Source organism: Schistocerca americana, chromosome 2 (genome assembly GCF_021461395.2).
Source record: "Schistocerca americana isolate TAMUIC-IGC-003095 chromosome 2, iqSchAmer2.1, whole genome shotgun sequence".
In the NCBI taxonomy this organism is placed as follows: Eukaryota; Metazoa; Arthropoda; class Insecta; order Orthoptera; family Acrididae; genus Schistocerca; species Schistocerca americana.
The window spans coordinates 827063797-827081346 of NC_060120.1; the positions used below are offsets into that span (position 1 = coordinate 827063797).

Sequence of the window (17550 nt, forward strand, 5' to 3'; positions counted from 1 at the left end):
TTAACATATTTTTGTTTAGAGAAATAATGTTTGCTGTTTATATGCACATGCCAGTAGTTCTTCTATGCCTGCCCTTTGCAGCTTACTTTGAAGTATATGGCAGAGGATACTTGGCTCAATTCAGTGACCATGCTCTATACTGCTTCAAGCAGCAATAGGTGGCTGCTGTTGTAACTCTTCAATACAAGAGTCCTGTGAGCAGTGCATCTCTGTCAGTTACTGTTGTTGAGAGAGCTGCCCGTCTTCTTCGTACACACCCGAAGAGGCCATTGTGTGGTACATATGTTTGGGACCCACACAAATGGTATGGCATGTTTGTTATGACCAGACACCTACTTCACTAATGCATTTCAGAAGCAGACTAAACAAGAACACCAATCAGAAGGGTTGTTTCACATCATGTGAGGCTTCGAAGGTTAATGACTACATGAATGTTTAATTTACTGGTTAAATGTGCTATGGCTATATAGCAGTAAGAGTTTGGTGCGAGTTTGGTGCATTTAATCTAATTATCATGAGAAAATTAGTTATTTAATATGGATGACTGGTTGATAAAATATAGCATGGAAAAAAGTACAGTCCACTGAATTAGGACACAAAAGAAAAAAAGTTAATGATGGGTTTTTGAGTTTAAAAAGTATCATAGTATATATATGTACTCACATTTTAGTATATATATACGTACTTGGTATAATCTGAAATATCAGTGCAAAGAAGTGTGAATATTAAAAACAGTTGAGTCCCTCTCAATCTTGGATGTGTGTGACCAAAAACTGCTTTGCTAACCTACCCAAATTGTACATTCCAGCTTAAGTTTTCCATGAGTTCCCAAAATTGCTAAAGAGAAGTGATGGAATAATTCATTTTAAATGGCAAGGGCAGTTTCCTTCCCCAGTCCAAGCTTATGCTCCATTCTAAAAACCTCATATTTGATGGCATATTAAGTCCTAATGCCCTTCTCTTCTGTTTCTCTCTCTCTCTCCCTCCCTCCCTCCCTCCCTCCCTCCCTCCCTCCCTCCCTCCCTCCCTCCCTCCCTCCCTCCCTCCCTCCCTCCCTCCCTCCCCCCCTTGTCCCTCACCCCCCCCCTTATTTTTTTCCAACCTTTCACCCTTTCCTCCTTGAGAAAGAAAGTAACAGTTCCAATCATTAAGACTATTTTTGGAAACATTCCACATGGGAAAAATATATCTAAAAACAAAGATGCTGTAACTTACCAAACGAAAGTGTTGGTATGTTGATAGAGACAATAACAAACACACACACACACACACACACACACACACACACACACACACAAATTTCAAGCTTTCACAACCCAAGGTTGCTTCATCGGGAAAGAGGGAAGGAGAGGGAAAGACGAAAGGATATGGGTTTTAAGGGAGAGGGCAAGGAGTCATTCCAATCCCGGGAGCGGAAAGACCTACCTTAGGGGGAAAAAAAGGACAGGTATACACTAGCGCGCGCACACACACATATCCATCCGCACATGTACAGACACAGGCAGACATATGTCTGTGTGTGTGTGTGTGTGTGTGTGTGTGTGTGTGTGTGTGTGGGGCGCGCGCGCACGCACGCCTGTCCTTTTTTCCCCCTAAGGTAAGTCTTTCCGCTCCCGGGATTGGAATGACTCCTTACCCTCTCCCTTAAAACCCATATCCTTTCATCTTTCCCTCTCCTTCCCTCTTTCCTGATGAAACAATCTTGGGTTGCAAAAGCTTGAAATTTGTGTGTGTGTTTGTTATTGTCTCCATCAACATACCAATGCTTTTGTTTGGTAAGTTACAGCATATTTGTTTTTATATATACAGCATGAGTATTTAGAATTTCACGTGCTGGAGGAAAGTATTTGCCAGCTATTCTGTCTTGTAATTTTATTGTTTTCTCTAATGTTTTTTACTGTTGATAAAAGTACATTATCTGGCAGATTAATTGCCTAGACAAAACATTAAAGCTGGTTCATATATCTATAGATTCTGAGGTGAGTGATCAATATATATTTTTATTTTAAGAATTATGAACTTCAGTATAAGTGGAGGCCTGAATACAGATATTTTGGAGTATCTGCACAGTAGTGCTCTTACAGTCCTGCTTGCATTGACATGGCAGTGTGGCACTTTGTCAGCCATCATTGCAGTTCATTGAAGTATGCAAACAAGTCAAAGGGGATTGTACTCATTATTATTTTTATTTAATAAATCATTTGATCACTTATGCTCTCTGCTTTCTGACATGTAGGAATCTTTACCCAGACATGAAGGAGAATCTTGAAAAATTCAGGCAACACCTTGTAGAATCGAGCAGTGAGTTAGCACCACTGAAAGTATGGCAAGTACAGGAGCTTAGTCTACAGGCTGCTGAGAGAATAATGGCTGCACCCCGTGAAGAAGCTCTCAAAGTTCTTACACATACTGCTCAGAATTTCCCTTTACAGGTAAGGGTTTGTGGAACTGTCTCATGAAAGTGAGTGAAATTACTATAGATGTGTTTTATGTGCATATGTGGTATCATGCACTTGCTGGATAACAATTCTATTAGTTTTTGTTTTGAATCATTATAATAGTGCAAAATATAGGATTTGGTTGTGCTGAAATTTCTCAGCTAGCTTTTGACACATTAATTTGTTTGCAGTAGAATTTTCATATTGACTTATAAGGGAAAATATCACTCTCTAATTAAAAGAAAATGTTAGGCACAGTAGCTATTATTAACATATTGATGACAAATATACTACACTTTCAGGCACGCTCTCTAGTAAGGACTATTGTAAGAGATGAATTGAAACAAGAAATCAAAGAAAATCAGGATATTTTTGCCTCTTCTTTAAACCTCCAGCCATCAGACACAGCCCTGTTCTTAAATGGAATGTTCTTTGATCTTGACATTGTTGATGTTATATCACTCTTGGAGGTGGTTAGGCAAGAACTGAGAGTTATGGAAGGTTTGCACAAAATAGGTAAGAAAAATCTCATGTATCTATATTTTTTAAACCATAAATTTCTTAAATGTGTCTGATCATTCATTGCCACACTAATTCATTTTTGTTTCATTCAGAGTAAAAGTTAGTATTTCTGAATGTCCGTGTGTGGTTCCTAATCAACTGTAAATTATAAATATTTTAGTGTAAATTTATTTATAAGATAGATTATTTTAGAAGTAATGTGAAAATTCATCATTTGGTCAGGGCACCCTCAGAGGGGAAAGAGGAGGCTATGTGATAGGCACGTGATGGCTCCTCTTAGGAAAATTGTGTTGCAGGAGGGAAATGAATTGGACGTGCACCCAATGTGTACATGGGTGAAATTGTCTGTCAGGTCATTCCAGGAGTAGTTTGGGGACATAGGTTGCAGTCACCTGCATATTATCAATCATGTCCTTACCAATTGTGTCTGTTGTCTGTGTTCTGAGACAATTGTCAGTTCTTTCTGGTAATGAATGACATGACAAAGACAGCTAGTGTTACTTGTGAGAACTCGCTCAGTACAGTCATTGAATTGCTGAACCATTCTAAGGGACGATAGAGTTCCTTGGATTGGATTGGACTGAAGGGTCTAAACTAGAGGCTTCACAGGTTCTGTGATGTGATTGGCTGTAGATTCCTCACTTGCAGCACACAATGGGGACTTCTATAGGTCAGATGTGCACTACATTCTGAAAATAGCTTCTAAAGTGGCAGATTATGTTAGGAATGTACTTTTTTAAGATTACACAAAATTTATGAGACTCCAGTATATACCTCAAGGATTGCACAGAAATTCTGAGATTGAGAATCTCAGAATATTACTTAACTGCCAGAATTTTTGCAGTGAAATCCCATAGCACACATCTCTCATGGAAAGCAGTCCCATTCCTCTGCCCGCTCCCCCTCCCCCCCTCCCAGTGTCATACTAGGAGGTGAGAGTGAGTTGAAGCCTGAAGCAGAGGGTAGGGAAATTTTCAGCATGTTGAATGTATTAAAGGCAGTCAAATGAAAAAAAAAGACTGATGGGAAAAAATTAAGCAAATTGTTTATTTTTTCAAAAGTAGTCACCATAACTTTTATCCAACTGTTAGGTAGGATGGTCTTGTCTTTAACGCAAAGTGTTTGCAGTTGCCTATTGAACCACAATTGTACACGGGCGTGCACCTCTTTGTCTGAGGCAAATCAATGACCATAAAATGTCTTTCTTCAGTTCTCCAAAAAATATGGAAATCTGCATGGGGCAGAAGTTGCATAGGTAGAGATTGGGACAGTGTGGAGGATATGTAAGGGCTTCCCAGTGAAACTTCTGCAACATAGTCCAAACACCCACGAATGTTAATAGTGGCATCAATCTTTTGCAGGGTAATGCCCATACATATGTTGCTGAGGTTGTATAGACTATGCTGCAGAAGTTTCGCATGGAAGCCCTAGCAGACCCTCCGTACAGTCCCAAGTTATCCTCAAGCAATTTCCATGTATTTGGAGCCCGGAAGAAAGACTTTCATGGCTGTCGATTTGCTTCAGATGAAGAGACTCACACCTGGGCACAATCATGTTTCCATAGGCAGCTGCAAACATTTTTCCATGAAGGTTCTGATGTCTTGTCTCACAGTGGGATAATTGTATTAAAAGTTATGGCAATTACCATTGAATAATAAACAGTTTAGTTACTTTTTCCATCTGTCTTGTTTTCTAGTTACTTTTTCCATCTGTCTTGTTTTCATTTAACTGTCTGCTATATAATAAGGATAGATTAATCTCTAGGAGGAATTTTTATAGCCACGAGCAGAAGCATTAGGTCCAAAATTAATCTGACTGTGAACTAATATGGACAAGAGTATAATCATAGAGACTGTAAATTGCGATCTGGGTAGGAATGTTACAAGTGATAAGATGATGAATACCCACCCTGGTTCAATGATACCATTCTGAGAATTTTACAAAAATAGAGATGACTGCACTCTCACCCCCAAGAGACTACTGGGAAAGTGACAAAAAAAAGTCAATAGCAGTTTGTGCATCTGTGATAAGGGCCATGCTTGAAGCCTATAATAATTTTCAGTCATCTTATGGCAAAAGATCTGTCAGAAATTCCTAGGAACTTACGGCATATGAAAAAACAGTAAGGTTATTCCATTCAATCTGTTTTGGATGTTGAAACTGAAGATCTCAAGAATTATATGTGCATGATGTTACTGCTGCGCCAATGTTTGACTGCTACGCAGCATCACAAATGAGAGATGTTGGTATTAGCACCTCCATTATTGAAAAATAATAAGGTTACTTCAAGCACAGAAGACATCAGGTTTTGACATAGTTCCAGTTGGATTCCACTTTGAATATTCTGTGGAATTAGTTCCAAATGTAACTGAACCCTGTTTACAAAATGGGTGGAAAACCAGCTGCACAGAAATACAGAACAATAATGTTTAAGCCCATCTGTTGGAGGGTTCTAGAGCATGCCTGGAGTTTAAATATTGTGACCTCCCTGCAGGAAAACATGCTTCCCCCATAGAATAAACATTGTCAGGAAAAGCCACTAGCATGAAATGAAAGCTTGTTTTATTTATTTTTTATGTACTGTGAACAGTAGGGGCAGGTGAATGGGTAGATTCAGCTGACCTAGGTTTCTGAAAGGCCTTAGACACAGTACTAAATCATCAGCGACTGACTAAGATATTTTCTGAATATTGTACCATGTCACAATGTAAAAAGCTATACTAGAGAAACCAATGTTTCGGACACGGTTGCAGTGGCCTCCTCCTGGGTCTATTGATGTGCTTTAGCGTTGTTGAATCACTTACGGTTTGTCATTACTGCTCACTGAGCATGCCATTACATCACAGTTTTAAAAGATTGTTGTTTTATTGGTCTCTTGAGGTGGAAGGATTTGTAACAGAAATGTGTACTTTCTACTGGATGGTGAATGTTGTGCAGAAATGAAAGAAATGTTGAATGTGTCTTCAAGGAAGCATAATAGGATACCTAAAGGTCTCAATATACACAAACATATTACCAAGTAGGATCAACAGCACTGTAAAATAGTTCACCGATGGTTAAGTTGTCTAAAGGAAAGTAATGGATGACATTAAGAAAGTTCAGAAAGACTTGAACAAAATCTCCAGACCAAAAGAGGGAGTGTTATTCTATGGGGAATGTTTTTGTGGCATTCCCTGGGTGATCTCGCCATTCTGGAGGGCAAATTGTATCAACACAAGTATGTATCTATTCTTGGGCGCCGTGTGCACCTTTACATGCAGGTCGTTTCACCTTGGCTAGGCAACATATACCAGCACGACATTTCAACATGTCACACAGCTCGCAGAATATGTGTGTGATTCAAAGAGCATCAAGATCTTTTTACCATAGTCTCCTGCCACCAAACTCCTCAGATTTAAAACCAGTCAAGAACCTGTGTATATGCCACAGATCCTCAACCAAGAAATTTAACACAGCTGGGTATGACACTGAAGTCAGCATGGCTCTACATCCCTGTCTGTACCTTCCAGAACCCTACTGCCTCTCTTCCTATAGGCCTTGCAGCAGTCTGCATTGCAACAAGGTTGTTATTCAGGCTTTTGGCAGGTGGTAGGTATTTGTTGACGATTGTCAGATGTCATGTATATATAAACAAAGAAGATGTGACTTACCAAACGAAGGCGCTGGCAGGTTGATAGACATACAAACATACACACAAAATTCAAGCTTTCGCAACCAACGGTTGCTTCATCAGGAAAGAGGGAAGGAGAGGGGAAGACGAAAGGATGTGGGTTTTAAGGGAGAGGGTAAGGAGCCTTTACAAATGTCTGCTTGTGTCTGTATATGTGCGGATGGATATGTGTGTGTGTGCGCGAGTGTATACCTGTCCTTTTTTCCCCCTAAGGTAAGTCTTTCCGCTCCCGGGATTGGAATGACTCCTTACCCTCTCCCTTAAAACCCACATCCTTTTGTCTTTTCCTCTTCTTCCCTTTTTCCTGATGAAGCAACCATTGGTTGCGAAAGCAGAATTTTGTGTGTATGTTTGTGTGTCTATCAACCTGCCAGCGCTTTCGTTTGGTAAGTCACATCTTCTTTGTTTATATATATATGGGATTTAATTGCTGAATCTGTTATTCAAAAAGTCCTATGAACCAGAGTTTTTTTGAACATTTGGGATGTTATGTGGATGCTTCATTTGAATTTGACATTATTTTTGAGCATTACTGTGTTGTTTTCATAAGTACCTATTAAAATGATTGGTTGTTTTTATCAGGTGTACCTGCCACGCAGATGGGTTCTTTGTTAGGCCTTGACTTCTCTCGTACCTCTTCAAGTCCAGAATTTGCCATTGATATTAGAGACTCAGCAGTTACCTGGGTAAATGATATTGAGCAAGACAAACAGTATCGTAGATGGTCTGACACATTGATGGAATTACTCCGTCCCACATTCCCAGGCATGCTGAGGAGTGTGCGTCGCAACTTATACCATTTGGTATGTTCTGTATTGAGTTTTAGTTATGTAAAATAATAATTTGTAATCTTTATACTGCTCACTTCAAATGAAAAGTAAGTCATATTGATGAATGAAGGGAAGGAAAAAATGTTGTTTGTATAGAAGATCAAGGAAGTTAAGGAAGGAAACCAACAACATGTACTTTGTAAGTAGGGCAGAGACCTGTAAATGTATTGTGCAACTGAGAATTGAATTGTTGCTGTTCTGTGTTATAAAGAACTTGTCACTGAATATCCCCTTCTTATTTTATAACCATTTGTGAATTTTGCTTTTGAATCGTTGCCAAATGACAAATTAGCAACATTAAATAACAATGTAGCTGTTTGTAATTAATAAGCAATATTGAAATTGTCAGAAATGTGGCTTAGTGTTTGACTTCAAGGGCATTTATCAAATTGAAATTCAGATGCCTTTTGTTTTCTAGTGACTCTCATTTCTGTACTTAATTTTCTACCATTGCTGTTACCTGTAGATATAATTTACATACTATAATAAGACATTCTGTGTTCTTTTACAGTAATTTCTTATAATTACAATATTATACTGATAACTGTGTAATGTCTTCAGGTTATCATAACAGATCCAGCCAAGCGTGAAGCACAGCCTCTGCTAAAATTGGCGGAATCATTTTACTTGCACCCAGCTCCACTGCGAATTGGTTTGGTGTTTGCTGTTAATCCAGATTCAAAAGTAACAGGTCTAGAAGATGCTGGAGTTGCTCTCCTCAATGCCTTCAATTACATGATGGAAACAAAGGATGCCTACCATGGTCTTGCCTTTATCACTGATGTAAGTTTTAATTTTGTATGTGTGCTCTCACTTGAGTCAGTGTACATGTTAAATTAAGTCGTGGGCCACGATGTCAGCTATTTGTGATTTGTTAAAGTTGATCATACCTGTTTTCCCCATTGCAGGGTAAGTATAAAGCTTGTGCACTACTGGGAGAGCTGAGCCAGGAATAGATAAAATAGACTTGCACACTTAATGAGTGATATTTCCAACTCTTCATTGTGTTTGCTTTTGGCTGATTTTTTTGGCCCTCACCAAAAAAAGGTGATTTTTCAAATGTTTCTTAACCATAAATTGTGGAACAGTTTACCATAAAGACACACAGCTACATTTTATATGCTATAGTGACATATGGCATTCAGTTTTTCACCAGTGGATGGGCTTGAAATGACGACAATCCACATGATAGCTGTAAAATGTATGTAAATGAATTTAGAGAGAGATGGAACAGTTTTCAATGGAAGCCATGTGTTCTGTATCAAGTGTTATTCTGAAGTCAATTAGATTTCATATAACATACAGGTGCAGAATATTTTAATTCTGGACGATGACACAAATTTTCTGCTAGCGGCATGTCACAATCATTTCCAATTTTCCTTGTCGCAGAGCTTATAGTTTGGTGTGTGCTTCAATAGATGCTGTATGATGTTTGATGAAAGGTTCATAGTGTATCAGAATAATTTCTTCACCTAACTGTTCCGTTGGTGGACGTTATGCCAAAAGAGACATCAAAAAGTTATCGTGTAGGAAACTGAATTTCTCTAACTTTTGCTGTCACAATCACTGTGAGAGATCAGTGTCTGGGTAAGTAACCTGTTTCTTGAGCCATCAAATGTGAGCTTTGCTATCTACTACTCCCTGAATCTAATGATCAACAGAGAAAGCTGAGTTGCATGCAAAAAGTGCTTGAAGAAACCACATTGATTTCTACACAAGTTATTTTGTCTCTGGAAAAGTCGTCATATGTGAACACATAATATGTTCTATAATTTCCCTACTCATTGATGTTGGTGTGATATAGGTCTATAGTTCTGCACATCTTTCCCATGATCCTTCTTATAGGTTAGAATGGCCTGTGCTGTTTTCCAGTCAGGTGACATGCTTCTTTGTTTTAGCATTTACACTGTTGCAAGTGGATCCAGTTCTTCTGCTTGTTCATAATAGAATCTGACAAGAACTCCATTAGGTCCAATGACTTTTCCTCTGTTGAGCTGAGCTGATTTTCAGTTCTGCACTTGCTTTTTTCTACATGTATTTTCACATCTGTGTAATGGTTGAAGGTAATAATTGCATTGTGATATTCAGTGAAGCAGTTCTGGGAGACACTTTCATATTTTAGTATTCATTTAATATTTTCATGTATTTTGGTCAAACTTTTGAACAGAGTGAAAACAAGCCTCCCTGAAAATTACACAATTTCGTTTTGTCCAAATTTTCATAGACAAATGAAGAGTGACAGATGGACAAATGAGGTATCAAATTGACAAGCAAGAGGTCTAGTTTGGCAGAAAGATTTAAATGCTTCAAAGTAATCAGGGTAAATCAGAAAAACTTAGTGATTTGAGGGAAAACTGAAATATTTCATGAACAGCTGTTTCTAGCTATGTAAATGAAGTGTAAAAAAGTTTCTCTCTTCAAGGCCTAGACATTTTGTACATAAGAAGTTAAGTTGATGTGATATTTAACTGTCAATACAGAAAACTTTGAAATTAAAATAGAATTTGGGAAAAGGTCAAATGTTTTTTTGAAATAATTTGTCTAAAACTAAGAAAGAAAATGGATTAAAGAAACATTTGATTTGCATTCGGATGACGCTAGAAATTGTGTATATCAGATGAGGTGCCAGTTGAGAATTTAAAGTTCAATTTTTAACTTAGTCTTAGAATTTTGAAAAAGTGCTACAGGACATTTGTCTGGTGGATTATGTAGACTACACAGTCTCAGTAACTGTACAATATTTCAAGCATTATTCAGAGGTGTGTCAAGTGTTTCTCTAATCTGTTTTATTGATTACTTTCCAGCAAATCATTTCACAAAACTTTTTGCTGTTTTTTTTGTTTTTGTTCTTCAGAAACAGCCTATGAACAGATGACTTTGTTCTATTAACTGATGTTACATCAAACCAAAACTTTGTATGGTGTTCTGGCAACTCTGCAGATAAGATTTTGCTTTTTAATTCATTGAATACTTTTTGCACAACTTGTTTGGTCTTCATTCAGCTTCTGTTTGAATTGATCACCTAGCTATCTCTGCTCTCATAGTAACTTCATAACTCTTACTTAATCATGCGGGATCGTTCCTGTCCCTCATTGTCTTCAAACGAGTTTCTTTGACCATCGACTGTGCACGCCACATATTCTGCTGCCTGTGTAGCTGCTTTCATAGTGCAATACACACTTGGGTGTATTAAGTGGAACCCTATATTTTTCTATCTAATAAAGCAGGTTAAGATATATGTGCGCCAAAGCCTTGGATCTGGGAAAGACTTAAACTGAATGTTCCATTGATTCAAAGTACCACAGTAGGCCTTGAGAGTGAAAGTGTAGACTGATGAGCTAAAACAATATGACCACCTCCTTAATAATATGTTGGTTCACCTCTTGAATGCAGTACAGCACAGAGTCCGTAGTAGGTTTTTGGAGGTATGGGCATGAGATGTCTATGCTCAAATCACACAATTCTCTTAAATTATTTATTGATGATCCTCAGTCATCAAAGGTCTGTTGCCTTACTGTAATCTGGTTTTATTACAAGTTCTTAAACAGTGGATGCAACAGAGCATCTGTTTAATTGGTTGGTTTGCACATTTATCATCACTTTGAGAATGCAATGATCAGCTTGTCGATAAGATTTCATATAGAATATTAATCATGGGTAGACACGTCCGATAAACTAGTACATACGTTACTAGTGGAAGTATTTATGCACTGCACTTTCACAAGCGAATCCTGATTGATTAATATCACAAAGTTGGTTTTGATTATGTAGCCACTGAACATGTTGGAATTTTTGGTAACTGATGGCAGTACACAGATGTTCATGTTATTTGTTGCTACCCACAGAATTTTACATTTAGAACTTTACTTATTGGCGAAGTTTTACACTGAGATGTGAACCAGATGTTAGTTAACTACAGATTCAAAAATAGTTCTCAAAAGGTATTTACGTGTAGATGTTCAAGAGTTGGCGACTCATCAGGAATTGTGGATTTCCTGTGTACTGGTGGTATATATCAGCACACATAAAGATAATTAGGAAAATTGGCAATCACATTACTTTGTAATGACAAAAGGGTCAAATTTAGTATTGGTATCATCCTAATGACTCAAATAGTTATTTTGTTTATTCGACAGCTGTAAAATTAGTAAAGTTTGATGTACTAGTTGCTTCATACAGTGTATGCACAATTGCATGTGAATTTCTCAAGTTTGTAATTTTCCTAATTTCCTTAACTTGGATAATCAGATATATTATCTGGGTCAGAAAAATTAGGCCAACAGACGTATAACATCAAATCTGAGCAATGAACAAGATTTAAAGTTCTAATAACAGAAGTGTCTTTGGGTGGATCAGAACTTTAGGAATGGGTAATTTTTCAGTTAATATCTTTTCACGGAAAGTAAAATTATTATTGGGTGGAGTGAAGTTAGGGCTAGCAAATGGTCTGTGTGTTTGTGAATACACACTTATTAGCTCACAACATTTTTATGATTGCATGGCATGTAAAACTTGTAAATTCTGACGCCACTCAAAAGAAAATGTTTCTTGAAAAATTAACTGGACCATGTGAATCAGGATAACTTAAATAAACTACGGAATCAGACACTGTGTCATTCACAGCTAGCATCGACAGAATTTCCATCCCTATTATCTGTCACTACATCAGGTACTTGATGACAGTGACTTCAAACATGGTATAGAATTTTGTTGGTTTGCCCTTCTGCAATTGAGAGATGACCCTACATTTTTCCAGTGTATGCTCTCTACTGATAAAGCAATGGTTAATAACCACACTAATGTAAAACTTCCTGGTAGATTAAAAGTGTGTGCTGGACTGAGACTCGAACTCGGGACCTTTGCCTTTCGCAGGCAAGTGCTCTACCAACTGAGCTACCCAAGCACGACTCCCACCCCGTCCTCGCAGCTTTACTTCTGCCAGTACCTCGTCTCCTCCCTTCCAAACTTTACAGAAGCTCTCCTGCGAACCTTGCAGAACTAGCACTCCTGAAAGAAAGGATATTGCGGAGACATGACTTAGCCACAGCCTGGGGGATGTTTCCAGAATGAGATTTTCCTCTGCAGCAGAATGTGCACTGATATGAAACTTCCTGGCAGATTAAAACAGCTTAGCCATGTCTCTGCAATATCCTTTCTTTCAGGAGTGCTAGTTCTGCAAGGTTCACAGGAGAGCTTCTGTAAAGTTTGGAAGGTAGGAGATGAGGTACTGGCAGATGTAAAGCTGTGAGGACGGGGCGTGAGTTGTGCTTGGGTAGCTCAGTTGGTAGAGCACTTGCCCGCAAAACGCAAAGGTCCCGAGTTTGAGTCTCGGTCCGGCACACAGTTTTAATCTGCCAGGAAGTTTCATATCAGTGCACACTCTGCTGCAGAGTGAAAATCTCACTCTGCACACTAATGTAAATTTGCTTAACATGCACTATTGGGCAGTCAAAAATACACACGTGCTTCATCAGGTGCGACATCAGTGGCCATGAAGCATAAACATATGGTAGGCATTACAGGAAATTACATTGTGGGACCTTACTTCCTCTCAGGCGTTCTAAGTGGACATCCATGTGCACACTTTCTGATGAACATTCTGCAGGTTCTTCTTGAAGAGGTAACACTAGATATTCGACAGTGTATGTGGCTGCAACACGACATATGTTCACCTCACCCATCTGGTGTTGCAATGCAAATACTGAATGAGAACTTTTCTGGATGTTGTTTAGGATGAAATTCTGTTGTCAAATGGCCTGTGTGGTTCCCCAATTATCTTGATTTCTTTCTTTGGGGAGCACTCAAAGATTCAATCTGTGATGGAGCCCCAATTATGCCAGGTGATATGTGTTGTCATATTGCCAGTGTATGTTATACCACATCATCCACTGTAACTAATTTGTTCATCATTCTTTCGAATGGCAATTGCAAATGTGCCTTTCAGTCCATTGTCAACAGTTTGAACACATGCTTAAATAAAGGATAAAGTTAGTTTATTGGAAGACAAAATTTGTTATGTGATTTGGGCGGTTACCATATTATTGTTCGTAAATTGTTTATTTCATTTACATTTGTACGAAATCGCATTGCAGTGTCAAATAAGTCAACTGCGTATATTGCACATAGCTGGTAACACTATCATTACGCACTTACATTGAGCTTGAAACAATGTTTCATTAACAAGAATATTTATTTTGTTGTGTGCAGGTGGTCACAAAAGTATTTTTAATAAAATGTTTGGTTCAATGAATGTATCCCGTATGATGTAATTTAGAGCAATGTAGAGACAGTTGTCAGCCATCATTTATTTTACCTCTAAGGCACCTTGTTATTTTTGAAGAACGAACAGTTGATTTCTCTGTTTCAGCTCGTGTAAATATGGGAGGATACACAAATGTGAAATACTTTTGCTAAGCCCTTTTTGATACGCTAGATTGTAGAATATGTCATATTTCCATACACAACATTCGTAGGTGAACCTGTGTCTAGGTCATAAGTTGGTTCAAGAGGAAATAAAGCTTTATTCTCATAGCGCAGGCCCCCCTTACATTATACAACTGCGCAATCTGCTCAGGGACGCCTGCCTGGCAGAGTTTGCACCGCAAATGCCATTTCTGGCCATTGTGCTCTCATGTTCTCAAACATTTTTCGAATGTTTTTATGACAGCTTTCAACATCAACATCATCAAATGCTAAATCCTATAACTGACTTCTAAAGAGCTACTGAATGCAGTTATAAAAAGAATATGGTTCCATTTGAGACAAGTACTTACTTCAATACCTCAGTTGATACCAGTGGCAAAACCTTAATCAAACAAAACCATACATGCTTCTTGATGCTCTAACATTTGCCAAAAACCGTGTTTCAATTTGTGTAACAGTCCATGAAATAAAAGATGTTAAGTCTTACGTGACTCACCCCATAGACAGTCATTACTAGTAGTGGCACAGAATACCCTCTGCTACACAGTGCACGGTGGCTTGCAGTATATGCAGATGTAAATTTAAAAGTAGATGTTGTGCCCAGAACTGGGGCTCATGAAGAGACGATGTGGTGCCACTCCTCTGATCACTGTTTTTGTAGGGCCTACCACTGCCAGCGCATGTCTCTTTTACCTTGTCAGGGGAAGCCACAACAGTGGTCATTGTGCTGAAGTGTGTGGTGATGCAGATGTCACACTGTTTGTGCAGATGTGTACCTTGCTTGAAACAAGCCCATTTACTGACTCAAGGTATGTAACACTGCTGTATGATTGTGCATGGCTGAGTGAACAATGTCTGTTTTTTGTGGCACTTGTCGCGTGGTGCCATTGGGATCCTAGAGGGTGCGGATTATGGCCCTCCTGATGACATTGATTCTGGTTTTGCTTGAAACTCTTGGGATTCTGATTGAGTGAGGAGAAATATTTGCAGAAAGATAATTATAGTCTTGCTTGGCAGTGATCCAGTCATTGGGAATAAACTTGTAAATAAATGGAGATTAGTGCATAATAGGTGTAAAACGAAGCGTAGGGCTATAGATAGAGAAATGCTGAATGTAACGCATTTGGCTGTCAAGAGAGCAATGCATTAAGCATTTGGTGGCTACCGTAGCAGAATGTAAAATGATATTTTGCAAAATCCAAAGAAATTCTGGCCTTATGTAAAGGCTGTTACTGGCACCAAAGTTAAATGTCCATTCCCTAGCGAATAAGACAGGAACTGAAACTGAGGGGTAGCAAAGCAAAAGCTGAAATGCTTGACTCTTTCAAATATCCCTTTACAAAAGAAAAGCATAGGAGAATTGCCCGAATTTAATCCTCGAACCACTGAAAAGGAGAATGAAATAGGTTTTAGTACCAGTGGTGCTGAGAAACAGCTGAAATTGTTAAAACTGAACAAAGATCCAGGGCCCATTGGAACCCCTGTCAGATTCTGTACTGAATTTGCAGCCGAGTTAGCCCCTCTTACAACTATAATCTATCATAGATCCCTCAAACAAAAACTGTGCCTAGTTCTTCGGAAAAACCACAGGTCACACCTGTTTACAAAAAGGGTAGTAAAAGTGATCCACAAAACTACTGTTCAATATCCTTGACATCGATTTGTTGTAGAATCTTAAAACACATTCTGAGCTCAAATATAATGAGATACCTTGAACAGAATGACCTCCTCAGTGCCAACCAGCGTGGATTTCAGAAACCTTGATCTTGTGAAACCTATCTTGCACTTTTCTCACATGACATATTGAAAGCTTTATAACAAGTCAGTCAGGTAGATGGTGTACTTCTTGATTTCCGACAAGCGTTTGACTCAGTATCACACCTACACTTATTGTCAAAAGTACAATCATACGAGATATCAAGTGAAATTTGTGACTGGATTGTGAGGAACTTGTGGGAGGCAGATGCAGCATGTTATCTTGGCTGGAGAGTCATCATAAGATGTAGAAGTAATGTAGTGTGTGCCCCAGGAAGTGTTGAGACCCTTACTGTTGATGTTGTGTGTTAATGACCTTGCAGACAATATTAATAGTAACCGCAGACTTTTTGCATATGATGCAGTTATTTATAATGAAGTACTGTGTAAAAGAAGATGCATAAATATTCAGTCAGATCTTTATAAGCTTTCAAAGTACTGCAGAGATTGACAACTTGCTTTAAATGTTAAGAAATGTTAAACTGTGCACTTCACAAAACGAAAAAAACCTAGTATCCTATGATCCTATCAATGAATCACTGTTGGAATTGGCAAACTCTTATGAATATCTGGGTGTAATGCTTTGTAGGGATATGAAATGGAGTGATTGCATAGCCTCCACCATGGGTAAAGCAGGTGGTAGATATCGGTTTATTAGTAGAATACTGGGGAAGTGAAGTCTGTTTACAAAGGATATTGCCTACAAATCACTTGTGCTACTGGTTCTAGAATATTGCTCAAGTGTGAGGGACTTACAACAAATAAGACTAATAGGGGATATTGAACATACACATAGACGTGCACTACAAATAGTCAAAGGTTTGTTAAATCCCTGGGAGTGTGTCAGAGATATACTGAAGGAACTGAACTCTCGAAGATGGACTTAAACTATCCCAAGAAAGTGTATTAACAAAGTATATTAACAAAGTTTCAAGAACCGGCTTTAAATCATGACGTGTGTATGACAATCCCATACATATCACTCACATAGGGATTGTGAGGATAAGATTAAAGTAATTACCCCACTCACAGAGGCATTCGAACAATCATTCTTCTGACACCCCATAGGTGAATAGAGTGAGAAGAAACTCTAATAAGTGGTACAATGGGACACACCCTCTACCACGCACCTTATGGTGGTTTGCAGAGTATAGACGTAGATGCAGATATTCTCACAAACAAACAACATTAAACAATGGAAAATCCAGGCTGGAATGTAACAGTATTATGGAAAGGGAAGTGGCTCCACATAGTGGAGATGCTGAGTTGCAGATAGGCACAACAAAAAGATTGTCACAATATAAGTTTTTGGCCAACAAGGCCTTTATCGAAAATAGACCTCCCCTCAAACACACACACCCACAAACGTGCGCAAAATCAACTCACACTCTTACCTCATGAGTAATATTTGTGGGTTGTTTGTGTGCGTGTGTCGTCTGTTTTTGACAAATGCATTGTTGGCCGAAAGCTTATGCTGTGACAATCTTTTTGTTGTGCCTGTCTGCGAGTCAGCAGCTGTGCTATATGGTGAGTAGCAAATTTCCTTTTCATAAACAAACAACATTGAAATATAATTTGTAAACTGGAAACCTACAACATAATCTTTCATTATTACAAATTGTAGATGTTACTCTTACCTACTTTATGTGAGTTTGTTAAAATGTTAATCATTTGCGCATCTAAGCAGGTAGTGCACTTCACACCAATTTAACACTTGTTACATTCTGTCTTCATAGTATTGCAATTTTAAGGGTCAGCAGCATATTTATTGCCATAAGCAATTCATAATTATACAAAATGAAAATTTATTCCTTATTAACAAAACAGATAGTTTTTTTCTATGCTAATGTTTACACACTGTGTAAAATAGTGAATCAATACAGTTTATTAGTGTAATAGAGAACTAAAAGAA

The 17550-nt window shown here is 38.3% G+C and overlaps 1 protein-coding gene across 1 annotated transcript in view; it reads left to right on the forward strand.

Annotated features, from left to right (window-relative positions):
- Positions 1-17550, forward strand: part of LOC124595455 (UDP-glucose:glycoprotein glucosyltransferase) — a 127611-nt gene that overhangs the window by 48357 nt on the left and 61704 nt on the right. Inside the window, exons 6-9 of the mRNA XM_047134202.1 lie at positions 2237-2432; positions 2741-2954; positions 7213-7433; positions 8022-8243. Coding sequence (XP_046990158.1) covers positions 2237-2432; positions 2741-2954; positions 7213-7433; positions 8022-8243 — 853 coding nt within the window. The remainder of the gene's footprint in view (positions 1-2236; positions 2433-2740; positions 2955-7212; positions 7434-8021; positions 8244-17550) is intronic.